The 14,118-nt window shown below is 40.6% G+C and overlaps 1 protein-coding gene across 2 annotated transcripts; it reads left to right on the forward strand.

The window, feature by feature from the left end:
- The first annotated feature begins 363 nt into the window (after window positions 1–363).
- LOC112262958 (BCL2/adenovirus E1B 19 kDa protein-interacting protein 3-like) lies at window positions 364–12,682 on the forward strand. 2 transcript variants are annotated; one of them, XM_024438859.2, is made up of 6 exons: window positions 364–479; window positions 5,879–6,134; window positions 6,245–6,326; window positions 6,458–6,564; window positions 8,569–8,718; window positions 10,603–12,682. In XM_024438859.2, exons 1-6 carry the CDS (start codon window positions 422–424, stop codon window positions 10,649–10,651), a joined length of 702 nt encoding a protein of 233 aa, XP_024294627.1. In that variant the 5' UTR covers window positions 364–421; the 3' UTR covers window positions 10,652–12,682. The 2 variants fall into 2 exon arrangements, with proteins under 2 accessions (XP_024294627.1, XP_024294628.1); XM_024438860.2 differs by lacking the exon at window positions 364–479 and adding an exon at window positions 5,268–5,565.
- Window positions 12,683–14,118: the final 1,436 nt, after the last annotated feature.

A 14,118-nucleotide genomic window follows, 5' to 3' on the forward strand; every position in this document is an offset into this window, starting at 1 on the left:
TACAACACTTTTTCTAATTTGTTTTGACTATTTCTATCAGATGCTGAGTTACGTTGTATTTGTATGTCCTCGTAGTGTCTTATCATACAGGAAATTATCTTGGCATTACATGCACAAGCAACATTATTATTATTTTTTTAAGGATCAAGGAGACCAGAATATTGATGTGAAATACAAGAAATATGCTTTGCAAACATACCTCAAATATGATTGGTATTTGTGCTAGGCTACACATACTCAAAAAACTTGTGTCCAAACAATATGCGTTATATTCCCAGATTTGTTTTGTTGCATATTTCGGGACTACAAATTAGTTGGTGAAATATTTGTGATAAGTCTCCCTCGGGGCCATTAAATAATTATGCGCCTGCGCGTGCCATTGCTTGCGTCATGTTGACGATCACTAACTAAGGTAGGCAACATGTCCACCACCACTGCTGCTGCTCTGCAAAACAATAACGGGGAGCCAGGCCTCAACGGTAAGTATAATTGTAAACCTTTTTGAACAATCTCAAGAGTTTTAAATACATTTGCAACGAATGGGCTTGCTTTTCGTGGTATATGTTTATAAACAGAAGGTTATAGCAATATTGACCATAAGTCAATTTTGCTGCTCCAATGGATTGACTTTAAATGTTTTAGTGACATGATTTCAACCAATCATGGATAAGTAAACGCTGGTTTGCCTGGGGGCAGGCTTAACCCATATCAAAACAAGTCCAAATAAAATGAGAAAAACAAACCAATTTTGTCGAATTAGAGACAATTCTTCCATTTTAATTGTGTAATATATTTACTTAACTCAATTTCCAGTTATTCATAAGGATTGTTGGTTTATATTGTCTGTTGCACTCTGCATTGTCGAATTTTTTCATCCACAAGGCGAACGGAATTCTTTGGAACTGCTTGTCTACTGTGGAAAGAATGCAGTGCAACACCACTGACTACTAGACAATGTAGATTCTAGATTAAATATTCTAATTCATTCTAGAGTAAAAAATTATTTGAACAACTATAGGCCCATCAATGCCCATAATACTCGGTGATACTGAGTGTCATCCCATATCCTTAGGCTTTCTCATAAAATGTATACTAAAGATAGCCTATTCAATCTAATCCGTAAGAAAAATAAACGATTTCAAATGTATAGCTAGCATTGAATTACTTAACGCAATAGGCGTATAACCTACTTCAACCCCCAATGACAATTACTGTATGCTGAACAGACTCAATATTCATATGACCATCAGATGCAGTCTCAAAACTGCCCAAGAAGTCCACTTTGGAGGAAAAAGCACAAGGTTAAGATGGTATATGTTTTAATGATCGGTGTCCTTGTATAGTACTTTCTGTCACGGAGGCTCTGTCCCTTTACACGTTATGGCGATTCAGTCGGTTTCTAGTAGCATGCACTGTGAATTTCCTAGAAGAGGTTTAGTGAGTTGAATGTTGCTCAGGCTAAACTGGTTAACAGACAGGGGTGTGGGGAGGAGCTTTGATTTGATGCTTTAGCGTAGCTTCCAGAGATTGCTTAACTCTCCTCCCTCCCTCTTTTCTGCCTGTCTGGGAGCAGTCTGAATTCCATTAGGGCAGGCTGCTGTGAGAGGCAGTACCACTATCATGAAATGCAGGCTATCGGCTGTATAGTGTGTTATTTATAGACAAACCGATAATGGTAAATTATGAATGATAAATAGGCATACTACGACAGATAATGGACCTTACTCCTGCGCATTGATCTGCTACTGGCACTCCTTATATATACCCTCATTCTTGTGCATTGTATTCCTCTTGTGTCACTATTTTTCTTTTTATTATAATTTAACTGCATCGTTTTTTTAACTGCATCGTTTTGAAGATCTGGTAATCAAGCATTTCACAGTCTACACCCATTGTATTCGTCTCATGTGACAAGTAACATTTAATTTGTTAATGGATATACAAAATGTGTTTATTTAATAAAGGATGTATGCTATGTTTGATAGAATATGCACATTATGTAAGGGCCTATATTGGAAATGGAACAACAACAACGTCACTGGTACAGTGGAATTTAGGACCCCCAATTACAATTGATGTCCCTCAAAGAGGAAATAAGGAATATTTTAGCTTAACCCTCCTCCTGTGTTCTGGTCGAATTGGACCGATTTACACGTTTTCTCTCTGAAAAATGTAGTTAATTTAATCTGATTGTTTTATGGTTCCATGACTTTGTCCACACAGGGCATCTGAACACACAAAATACATTTTGGTGTTCCCTGTCAAAAATGACTGATCATTAGAAATGAATGGGTGAAACTACAATTAGTGTATGAAATTGAGTTCAGGCACATGCCCATTCATCAGATGGACACACTTCCTCTCCCAGACCCCCACATGCATGTGTGTTTGAGCACACACACACACCTCACTCCCCTTCTTGGCTTCCATGGCAACCCCCACAGGAAATAGGATCTTTCCCCCAAGGGAACCACACCTGTTCGCATTCTCACAAACAATCACAACATTGTTTTAATAATATATAGAACTTTTCTTGCAGCTCTGGTATATAAAGCTTTTTTGAGGCCTTGCTCACAATTCATTCTGTGGCAGCACAATGACCAAACAATATACTGTATGTGAGGATCTTGATCATATCTTCGATCAAGACACTGGTGAGGAGTCTGCTATAAATAGCACAATATGTTTAAAATGAGTATTTGTTATAGTCAAAATAATCCAAACATTTTTTTGGATTAAGTTGTGTGAGCTCAGGTGAATGAGGCCTACAGGCCATAAATAGCAAATAGAAGTTAAAAATGTGTAATGTTCAAAATAACTTAAGTTGATAAAAAAATCTAACACAACATTAGGTGATAATATATGTGTTATTATGGATTTATAATCAGCTATAATGGGGCGGTTACTTTGGACCGGGAACAGAATTAATTAACATGAAGCGAACACAACAGGTTTAAAGGGCAACTCCACCACTCCACTTCTCAATCTCATTTTCATTAACTCCAGCACAATACCAGTGTCTGCATATGTGAAAACGGCGTATTTCTACATTTTGTAGAAACAAATATGAAGTTTAACATCAAAAGTTTTTTTTAAATGTAAAGAGGTTGCTTTTCAAACACTGAGATTCATGGTTATGTCGGGACTAAGAAAACACACTCACTCTGGCTAGAAACTGCCCATTGCACTGAGGCTAGGAAACACTGTCACCACCCATAAATCGATGATAATTGAGAATTTCAATAAGCATTTCTCTACAGCTGGCCATGCTTTCCACATGGCTACCCCTACCCTGGTCAACAGCCCTGTACCCCCCACAGCAACTTGCCCAAGCCTCCCCATTTCTCCTTCACCCAAATACAGATAGCTGATGTTCTGAAAGAGCTGCAAAATCTGGACCCCTACAAATCAACCAGGCTAGAGAATCTGGACCCTCTCTTTCTAAAATTATCAGCTGAAATTGTTGCAACCCCTATTACTAGCCTGTTCAACCTCCCTTTCGTATCATCTGAGATCCCCAAAGATTGGAAAGCTGCCGCTGTCATCCCTCTCTTCAAAGGAGAAGACACTCTAGACCCAAACTGTTGCAGACCTATATCCATCCTGCCCTACCTTTCTATGGTCTTCAAAAGCCAAGTTAACAAACAGATCACCGACCATTTCGAATCCCACCGTACCTTCTCCGCAATGCAATCTGATTTCCGATATGGTCGTGGGTGCACCTCAGCCACACTCAAGGTCCTAAACAATATCATAACTGCCATCGATAAGAGACAAGACTGTGCAGCTGTATTCATCGACCTGGCCAAGGCTTTCGACTCTGTCAATCATCACATTCTTATCAGCAGACTCAATAGCCTTGGTTTCTCAAATGACTGCCTCGCCTGGTTCACCAACTACTTCTCTGATAGAGTTCAGTGTGTCATATCGGAGGGCCTGTTGTCCGGACCTCTGGCAATCTCTATGAGGGTGCCACAATGTTCAATTCTCAGGCCGACTCTCTTCTCTGTATACATCAATGATGTCGCTCTTGCTGCTGGTGATTCTTTGATCCACCTCTACGCAGACGACACAATTCTGTATACTTCGGGCCCTTCTTTGGACACTGTGTTAACAACCCTCCAGATGAGCTTCAATGCCATACAACTCTCCTTCCGTGGCCTCCAACTGTTCTTAAATGCAAGTAAAACTAAATGCATGCTATTCAATCGATCGCTGCCTGTACCTGCCCGTTCGTCCAGAGTCACTAATCTGGACGGTTCTGATTTAGAATATGTGGACAACTACAAATACCTAGGTGTATGATTAGACTGTAAACTCTCCTTCCAGACTCATATCAAACATCTCCAATCCAAAGTTAAATCTAGAATTGGCTTCCTATTTCGCAACAAAGCATCCTTCAATCACGCTGCCAAACATACACTCGTAAAACTGACTATCCTACCGATCCTTGACTTTGGCGATGTCATTTACAAAATAGCTTCCAACACTCTACTCAACAAATTGGATGTAGTCTATCACAGTGCCATCCATTTTGTCACTAAAGCCCCATATACTACCCACCACTGCGACCTGTATGATCTCGTTGGCTGGCCCTCGCTTCATATTCGTCGCCAAACCCACTGGCTCCAGGTCATCTATAAGTCTTTGCTAGGTCAAGCCCCGCCTTATCTCAGCTCACTGGTCACCATAGCAGCACCCACCCGTAGCACGCGCTCCAGGAGGTATATTTCACTGGTCACCTCCAAAGCCAATTCCTCCTTTGGTCGCCTTTCCTTCCAGTTCTCTGCTGCCAATGACTGGAACGAACTGCAATAAATCACTGAAGCTGGAGACTCATATCTCCCTCACTAACTTTAAGCACCAGCTGTCAGAGCAGCTCACAGATCACTGCACCTGTACATAGCCCATCTGTTAAAAGCCTATCCAACTACCTCATCCCCATACTGTTATTTATTTATTTTCCTTCGCAACCCGGTATCTCTACTTGCACATTCATCTTCTGCACATCTATCACTCCAGTGTTTAATTGCTATATTGTAATTATTTTATCTCTATAGCCTATTTATTTCCTTACCTCCCTTATCCTACCTCATTTGCACACACTGTATATATACTTTTTCTATTGTATTATTGACTGTATGTTTGTTTTTTCCATGTGTAACTCTGTGTTGTTGTTTGTGTCGCGCTGCTTTGCTTTATCTTGGCCAGGTCGCAGTTGTAAATGAGAACTTGTTCTCAACTAGCCTACCTGGTTAAATAAAGGTGAAATAAATCAAATAAAAATGTGGAGTTAGGTCTAATCCTCAAGAGCATAAGGCAGCCATCCACCATGACTCTCCTTGTTAACATACACTGCTGTATGTTCCATACAGTGACTTTGCTTGACACATACTGTGAGTGGCTGAGTGCCAGACAAAGCACAGGTCTCATGCATCTGAGATAAAGGGTCCTAAACAGCAGAGGGGATGCATTGCTCTGCCAGGGGCTCTCTTCTGTAGACCAACCTGAAATGCAAATGTCTGCTGATTCAGGATCTATAGCCTAGATCACCATTCAGGCTGAGTAAGTATTTTTGTGTCATGATGATTTCTGTCTTTGTTGACCGCGTAACTTTAATTGCAAGCACTTTTACAGGAGCTATTTGGCCTTTTCTGAAGTACCACTGCCTTCTTTCTCCAGCTTGCTCATTTGAATTACAATAGCCACATTATAAAACAACAGTGCTACAAGTTATCTTTTCAAAATGTCAATGTTTTGGTGCATTGACTTTGAGAACATGTCACTGCATCTTTACCATGGACTTATGTCACTATTATCAACATTTGTACTGATACCCACACTTACTCTGATCCCCATTTTATGCTTGTGTTTTCAGGGTCGTGGGTAGAGCTGGAGATGAATGTAAACAACAGGAACCAGGCTCTGCTGCCAAACCCCAACACGGAGAACGGGAATGAGGGGGAGAGTCAGGCCCCTCAGGCTCTGGAGGTGGTGCCAGAGGAGGTGGAGGAGAGTCTGACAGGGGGGCTTGGGCACGTGCCCTCATCCTCCTCTATCCACAATGCAGACATGAATAAGATCCTGCTGGATGCCCAGCATGAGTCCAGCCAAAGCAGCTCCTCCTGTGACAGGTAGGAAGGGAGTGTCATGTTTTTGGTGAGCCCCCTCCCTGAGCTCTTTTCTCCATGTTTGGGTGTTTGTATAATTTGTGTATTTATTTGCTTCCTGTGTTGTGCCTCAGTCCTCATAGACCTTCCAGTCCAGATCATGATGACTGCCAGGTTACCTTTGACTTGGAGATGTCCAGTAGGAGAGGGAGCCAGGTATAAAAAACCCAGTCTGCTCTCATGTGTCTGTTCCTCCATCCATGCCCCTGACATCACTGTTACAGTATCGGCCTACAGGACCTCTCTGCTCACTCACCTGTGTGCTCTCTCTTTCTCCACATCTACAGTCAGAGGAGGAAGGCCCAGAGAAAGACAGAGAAGATGATATCCTGATGAACAAAGGTGCAGACTGGGTTGCAGATTGGTCCAGTCGGCCCGAAAACATTCCCCCCAAGTAAGGAGACACTGCACACAATCTAACATAAATAAACTTGTAGTGGCTTTAGGGCACTACAGTCCTCCAACTATCTCTATGGCTACAGGTCAAATGTTCAGTAGGTCTAGGCTAGAGGTCTACTGATTATGATTTTTCAACGCCGATACCGATTATGGGAGGACCAAAAAAGCCGATACCGATTAATCAGTCGATTTTTAATATGGGCTTTTGGTTGGGTGTTCTTAAGGTGATTCCACAGGTTGGTGGTAATTTTTGATTTAGCCGTTGCTGACCCCATGCTTACATCTTTATCACAAATAAGACACCTTGCTTTCCCCAGTGCCAATTCCATGTAATAGTCCCACACTGGTGCTCTGCTTTTCTCTGCCATCTGTAAAACACACACACAGCTCTGAAGTGACAATTATACTGAAGAGTCTGCTTAGGAGACAAATACTTTCAACTGTTTGAATAAAAATAGAGTTTAAGTTACCTGTGATTAATGTTGAAAACAAAAACTGTAATTTCTATATGCAGGAATATCCTATTTTAATAATGGACATGCTAAGAATTGACTACCAAAGTGTGAGTCATAATTCCCATGACACCTAGCAAAATCTGAAAACCGGTTCCTTCATTCATTTATTCCATAGGATATTTTTAGATTCACTTAAAATAATGTCTGTGTGTCGTGTAGGCTTACACCACCTTGCCAATTTTATAACTGTAGATATCCATAGGACAAGGTAATTCTGATCAATATTGGCTAAATATAAGCAAAGATCATTATTTTTGTAGAGTGGATTTATGAAAATATTTTGACAAACGTTACCTTATCCTAGTGAGATTTACACGGGTATCAAAACGCCGAGGCGGTTTAAGCACGAAACACAGACCTTATTTGAAGTAGATCAAGACATTCTCTATGGAAGACATGAACGGTAAAAATAACGAAGGAACACCTTTCAAGTTCAGCTGCAAGTTATTACAGGAATTATAACGCATCAACTATTTCTCTCTAAACCATATACATTTGACTATTACGAGCCTACTGCTGCCTACCACCCCTCAATCAGACTGCTCTATCAAATATCAAAACATAGACTTAACTATAATAAACACACAGAAATACGAGCCTTAGGTCAAATCCGGAAACTATCACCCTGAAAACAAAACGTTTATTCCGTTCCGTATTGTATCTAACGGGTGGCATCCATGAGTCTAAATATTCCTGTTACATTGCACAACCTTCAATGTTATGTAATAATTACGTAGAATTCTGGCAAATAAGTTCGCAAAGAGCCAGGCGGCCCAAACAGTTGCATATACCCTGACTCTGCGTGCAATGAACGCAAGAGAAGTGACCCAATTTCACCTGGTTAATATTGCCTGCTAACCTGGATTTATTTTTAGCTAAATATACAGGTTTAAAAATATATACTTGTGAATTGATTTTAAGAAAGGCATTGATGTTTATGGTTAAGTACACATTGGAGCAACGACAGTCGTTGATTGACTATTTTTTTTATAAGATAACGTTAATGCTAGCTAGCAACTTACCTTGGCTTACTGCATTCGCGTAACAGGCAGGCTCCTCGTGAAGCAGGTGGTTAGAGCATTGGACTAGTTAACTGTATGGTTGCAAGATTGGATCCCCCGAGCTGACAAGGTAAAAATCTGTTGTTCTGCCTCGTTCCTAGGCCGTCATTGAAAATAAGAATGTGTTCTTAACTGACTTGCCTAGTTAAATAAAGATTAAATACATATGTAAAAAATAAATAATAAAAAATCGGCAAAATCGGTGCCCAAAAATACCGATTCCCGATTGTTATGAAACTTGAAATCAGCCCTAATTAATCGGCCATTCCGATTAATCGGTCGACCTCTAGTCTAAATCATAGCGAAAATAGACTAAACATATCCAATTCCATATCAGTCCATGTAGAATGTTAAAACATATAATAGAAATGATCATTTTCTGTCAACATGTTCAGTGATATTTTTTTTGTTCTTTTTTTGTAGGGAGTTCCACTTCCAACACCCCAGACACTCAGTATCCCTCAGCATGAGAAAGAGTGGAGCCATGAAGAAAGGGGGTGTCTTCTCTGCTGACTTCCTCAAAGTCTTCATCCCCTCCTTAGTCCTGTCTCACATCCTTGCCCTTGGTATCGGGTGAGTGACTCTACCATCTTACACAACTAGAAAATCAATTGGGTGTGTGAGTATTTGTACACTGAAGAAAAGTATAAACGCTACATGTAAAGTGTTGGTCCCATGTTTCATGAGCTGAAATAAAAGATCCCAGAAATGTTCCATACGCACAAAAAATATGATTATTTCTTATTTCTCAAAAATGTTGTTCACAAGTTTGTTTACATCCCTGTTAGTGAGCATTTCTTATTTGCCAAGATAATCCATCCACCTGACAGGTGTGGCATTTCAAGAAGCTGATTAAATAGCATGATCATTACACAGGTGCACCTTGTGCTGGGGACAATAAAAGGCCACTCTAAAATGTGCAGTTTTGTCACATAACACAATGCCACAGATGTCTCAAATTTTGAGGGAGCGTGCAATTGGCATACTGACTGCAGGAATGTCCACCAGAGTAGTTGCCAGAGAATTGAATGTTAATTTCCCTACCATAAGCTGTGCCTCCAACGTTGTTTTTGCGAATTTTGCAGTATGACCAATCTGCAACCCAGTCTGCACCTTTGTTCATCAGGATATCATCTTCTCTGTCTTTCTCTGGGCCTTCCTCCTCTGACTGGCGGCTCCCGAGTGGCGCAAAGGTCTAAGGCACTGCATCTCAGTGCTTGAAGCGTCACTACAGAATCCAGGCTGTATCACAACCGGACGTTATTGGTAGCACCATAGGGCGGCGCACAATTGGCCCAGCGTCGTCCGTGATTGAACGGTGTAGGCCGTCATTCTAAATAAGGATTTGTTCTGACCTGACTTGCCTAGTTAAATAAATGTAACATTTTAAATAAAACATTTAATTTGAAAAAAGTCAAACCGGCCTCACAACCACAGACCACGTGTAACCAAGCCACGTCCGGCTTCTTTACCTGCGGGATCATCTGAGACCAGGCCACCTGGACAGCTGATGAAACTGTGGGTTTGCACAACCAAAGAATTGCTGCACAGGCTGTCAAAAATCATCTCAGGGAAGCTCATCTGTGTGCATGACCTGACTGCAGTTCGGCGTTATGCTCACCTTCGATGTCTACTGGCACGCTTGAGAAGTGTGTTCTTCAAGGATGAATCTCAGTTTCAACTGTACCAGAAAGATAGCAGACAGCGTGCATGGCGCTGTGCGGTCAAGCGGTTTGTTGATGTCAACTTAGTGCCCCGTGGGTGTGGTGGGGTTATGGTATGGGCAGGCATATGCTACGGACAATGAACACAATTTTATCGATGGCAATTTGAATGCACAGAGATACCATGATGGGACCCTGACGCACATTGTTGTGCCATTCATCCACCGCCATCACCTCATGTTTCAGCATGATAATGTATGGCCCCATGTCGCAAGGATCTGTACACAATTCCTGGAATCTGAAATGTCCCAGTTCTTTGATGGCCTGTATACTCACCAGATATGTCACCCATTGAGCAGGTTTGGGATGCTCTGGATTGACATGTATGACAGCGTGTTCCAGTTCCTGTCAATATCCAGCAATTTCACACAGCCATTGAAGAGGAGTGGGACAATATTCTACAGGCCACAATCAACAGCCTGATCAACTCTATGCCAAGGAGATGTGTTGCGGTGCATGAGGCAAATGGTGATCACACCAGATACTGACTGGTTTTCTGATCCATGCCCCTACTTTTTAAGGTTTCTGTGACCAACAGATGCATATCTGTATTCCCAGTCATGTGAAATCCATAGATTAGGGCCTGATGAATTTATTTAAATTGACTGATTTCCTTATGAACTGTAACTCAGTAAAATCTTTGAAATTGTTGCATGTTGCGTTTATATTTTTGTTCAATGTAGATTATGTCTGCTGTTGAATCATTGTCATGCTGTACTTATTCTCTCCTTAGGGTCTACCTTGGAAAGAGACTCACCACGCCTTCCACCAGCTCTTTCTAAATCCAAACTAAAGCAGTGCCTGGAAGTTGTCCTGTCTAAAAAAAATATTTGTGCTAAAATGCCCTCTTTTCCTCTGCATCCATTGTTTACCTAGCTAGCTTCCTCCTCCCTTTTCCATTCTATATTCTGTTTACTCAGATTTTTTTCCTATGTTTTTACCACTTTACCTGACACTGACTCACCCCAGTTTTTTTTATGTTGGGTGCTTTTGGAAGGTTCACAATTCGTCAATGTTTGGGACCCTTTACCTTTTGACACAGATTGGGCACAGTGCGAACTGTAGCATCAGACAGTAATGACCACTATCAACCCATAATAGTTCACAGCCCCTGCCTGAACCTGACTGTGGTACTTTTGGAACCAATGATTCTCAATTCAGTTATTGAAATCCTATACTGCACAAACTATGAGGTGGCCGGTATTGGATGGCAGGGGGCCTGAACCTTTGGGAATCTCTTTGAGATTTCCATATAGATGCCTTAGCTTAGACAGAGATTTTGCTGTGAGAGGTCAAGTGTCTTGGAGTGTTTTATCTTCCTGCTCCTTACTCCAAGTCAGTTAATTGCATAGTGACTTGCACCTGAACCAAAAAATAAGCTCCATATCTGAAGTACACTCTTCAAGAGTTACAGTGACTCTGAATCAAGTGGTATTGTTGTTCAGTTTGTTTGTTTTTTGCAATGGTTTGGATTTTTTTTTTTACCCAGACTTTAATTCAGCAGAAGTTTTGTTGTAATTCCACCCCATTCTAGTTGTACCTAATTTGTCATATTTTAGTAGCACCAATTTTCTCTAAAGAGGGTGGTCTCTTGGTGAAAGGATGTGAATATTAATGCTAGTGGTTACTGCAAGTTTCCATTGATTATCAGGAAAACAACCTAGCAAATAGTTAAACAGATGGGTGTGTTGATGCAGAAAGAGTAGCATGTCTAAATGCTATGCAGTACATGGTGAAGTACTGCAGTAGTAAGGAGAAGGGCAAATTTTGAATGAAGATGTCATTTTTTTATGTAGATATAATATAGTAGATACAAATATACACATCTGCCTGCCTGCTGTTCAGTAACTCAAATGTGTCAATACTACACATTCTTCATCTCTTTTGTCATATCTTGTGTTTTTTTCAAGCTGATTCTAAAAACCTTTGAATTGACGTTTTCCTGTGTGGCTACACACCCTCAGAGTGAGATCCAGTGTATAGGTCCAGCCACCATACTGAGTTGGATGTATTAGTGGAATTATGATATAACTGTCCACAAATGACTACTGCATATTGCCAAATATAGATATATTTTCATCTCAGTGCTTTCATTGCATTGGAAAGGTACCACTGACACTGATCTCTCAACTATTGGAGAAGTTGAACTATAGGGTTAGACAAACTCAAACAGACAAACTCAAACTATCTCCAGCTCTGATAAGTTTTGACATGGCCCTTGGTGATCTGTTTTATGTAAGCATGGGCTCTATTCAGCCATTACCCATAGGCAGACATTATCTACCTTATTAAGGTAACGTAAGTAATGCTTTTTGTATATGTGTTTAACACTGACCTATTTTAATAATTATGATAAATTACCCTTTTTTGGCAATGGTAAAAAACATGTTTTCTTTTCATCACACTAGGTAATTATCCCAGGAACTCCCTGGAAAGTGGTTATACAGAACCAGCACTCCTCCACTGTATTGAGTTGCTTGGTGATTTAGGGTTTTGTATTGTATCTTTAGGGGGAAGGTTGGTGGGCAATGGGGATAGGTGTGATGACATGAGTGGGGTATTTTTTTTCCTTCTGAGTGGGATTGTTTTTTTGTGCCTTTTCTTGGTTTGTACCAACTCAAAGTAACTCCCATTGCATGCATGCCCTTAGTTTGTAATTGGCATTTACGTAGTATAATTCACGAGATGCCAAAGGTTGTTATAGCTTTCATAAAAATTGTGAAGTCCGTCCTTGTTTGTAAGGCAGAAGAAGTATGCACATTATCATTGATGTTTTTTTCTTCTGATAATCCAAAATACAAACTGAAATATGATTTTCTTGTTTGTATGGAGGGCAGGGCCCTCAGGAATTTATTGCTTGTAAAAAAATATTCCAGAAGCAAGAAGTTTCAGCCATGTAGATTGATTAATTGTAATCATATTGAAAAAACTGACATTAAAATTAGAAATTAACCACAATACTCCCAAGCAGAGTTTTTGAAAGGAAAAAATGGAGAACATAAATGTACTGTAAAACACAACATGTTGTAAAACAAAATGATGGAAATAATATTGATTGTTGTGAAACCCCCTCCTACCAAATACACAACCACAACTGCTTTTCATGCTCCCATTTTAGAATAACTTTTCCAGGGGAGTGGGGTTATAAGTGGGAAGAGCATTATACAACCTTTTGAATAGGAAAAAGCAGGAGGGCAAAATTATGTGCTCTCATATCAAGTGAGAATGAGTGAGCAGGAGAGGATTGATGCTTTCCAAATATTTGAGTTCCTTATAAAGTCATGTCAACAGAAGAGGAAGGTAGGTGATAGATTAGTGTTAATGTGTCTTTTTCTTGGCTTTACATTTTTTAAATGTATTTATTTGACCTTTATTTAACCAGGTAGGCAAGTTGAGAACAAGTTCTCATTTACAATTGCGACCTGGCCAAGATAAAGCAAAGCAGTTCGACAGATACAACGACACAGAGTTACACATGGAGTAAAACAAACATACAGTCAATAATACAGTATAAACAAGTCTATATACAATGTGAGCAAATGAGGTGAGAAGGGAGGTAAAGGCAAAAAAAGGCCATGGTGGCAAAGTAAATACAATATAGCAAGTAAAACACTGGAATGGTAGTTTTGCAATGGAAGAATGTGCAAAGTAGAAATAAAAATAATGGGGTGCAAAGGAGCAAAATAAATAAATAAAAATTAAATACAGTTGGGAAAGAGGTAGTTGTTTGGGCTAAATTATAGGTGGGCTATGTACAGGTGCAGTAATCTGTGAGCTGCTCTGACAGTTGGTGCTTAAAGCTAGTGAGGGAGATAAGTGTTTCCAGTTTCAGAGATTTTTGTAGTTCGTTCCAGTCATTGGCAGCAGAGAACTGGAAGGAGAGGCGGCCAAAGAAAGAATTGGTTTTGGGGGTGACTAGAGAGATATACCTGCTGGAGCGTGTGCTACAGGTGGGAGATGCTATGGTGACCAGTGAGCTGAGATAAGGGGGGACTTTACCTAGCAGGGTCTTGTAGATGACATGGAGCCAGTGGGTTTGGCGACGAGTATGAAGCGAGGGCCAGCCAACGAGAGCGTACAGGTCGCAATGGTGGGTAGTATATGGGGCTTTGGTGACAAAACGGATTGCACTGTGATAGACTGCATCCAATTTGTTGAGTAGGGTATTGGAGGCTATTTTGTAAATGACATCGCCAAAGTCGAGGATTGGTAGGATGGTCAGTTTTACAAGGGTATGTTTGGCAGCATG

The sequence above is a fragment of the Oncorhynchus tshawytscha genome, linkage group LG12, assembly GCF_018296145.1.
Source record: "Oncorhynchus tshawytscha isolate Ot180627B linkage group LG12, Otsh_v2.0, whole genome shotgun sequence".
Lineage (NCBI taxonomy): Eukaryota > Metazoa > Chordata > Actinopteri > Salmoniformes > Salmonidae > Oncorhynchus > Oncorhynchus tshawytscha.

Coding starts and splice junctions, on each gene's coding strand:
- LOC112262958 (XM_024438859.2), top strand. CDS start 422: ATGTCCACCACCACTGCTGCTGCTCTGCAAAACAATAACGGGGAGCCA. Junction 480..5,878: donor CGGGGAGCCAGGCCTCAACG/GTAAGTATAATT, acceptor TTGTGTTTTCAG/GGTCGTGGGTAGAGCTGGAG. Junction 8,719..10,602: donor ATCCTTGCCCTTGGTATCGG/GTGAGTGACTCT, acceptor TTCTCTCCTTAG/GGTCTACCTTGGAAAGAGAC.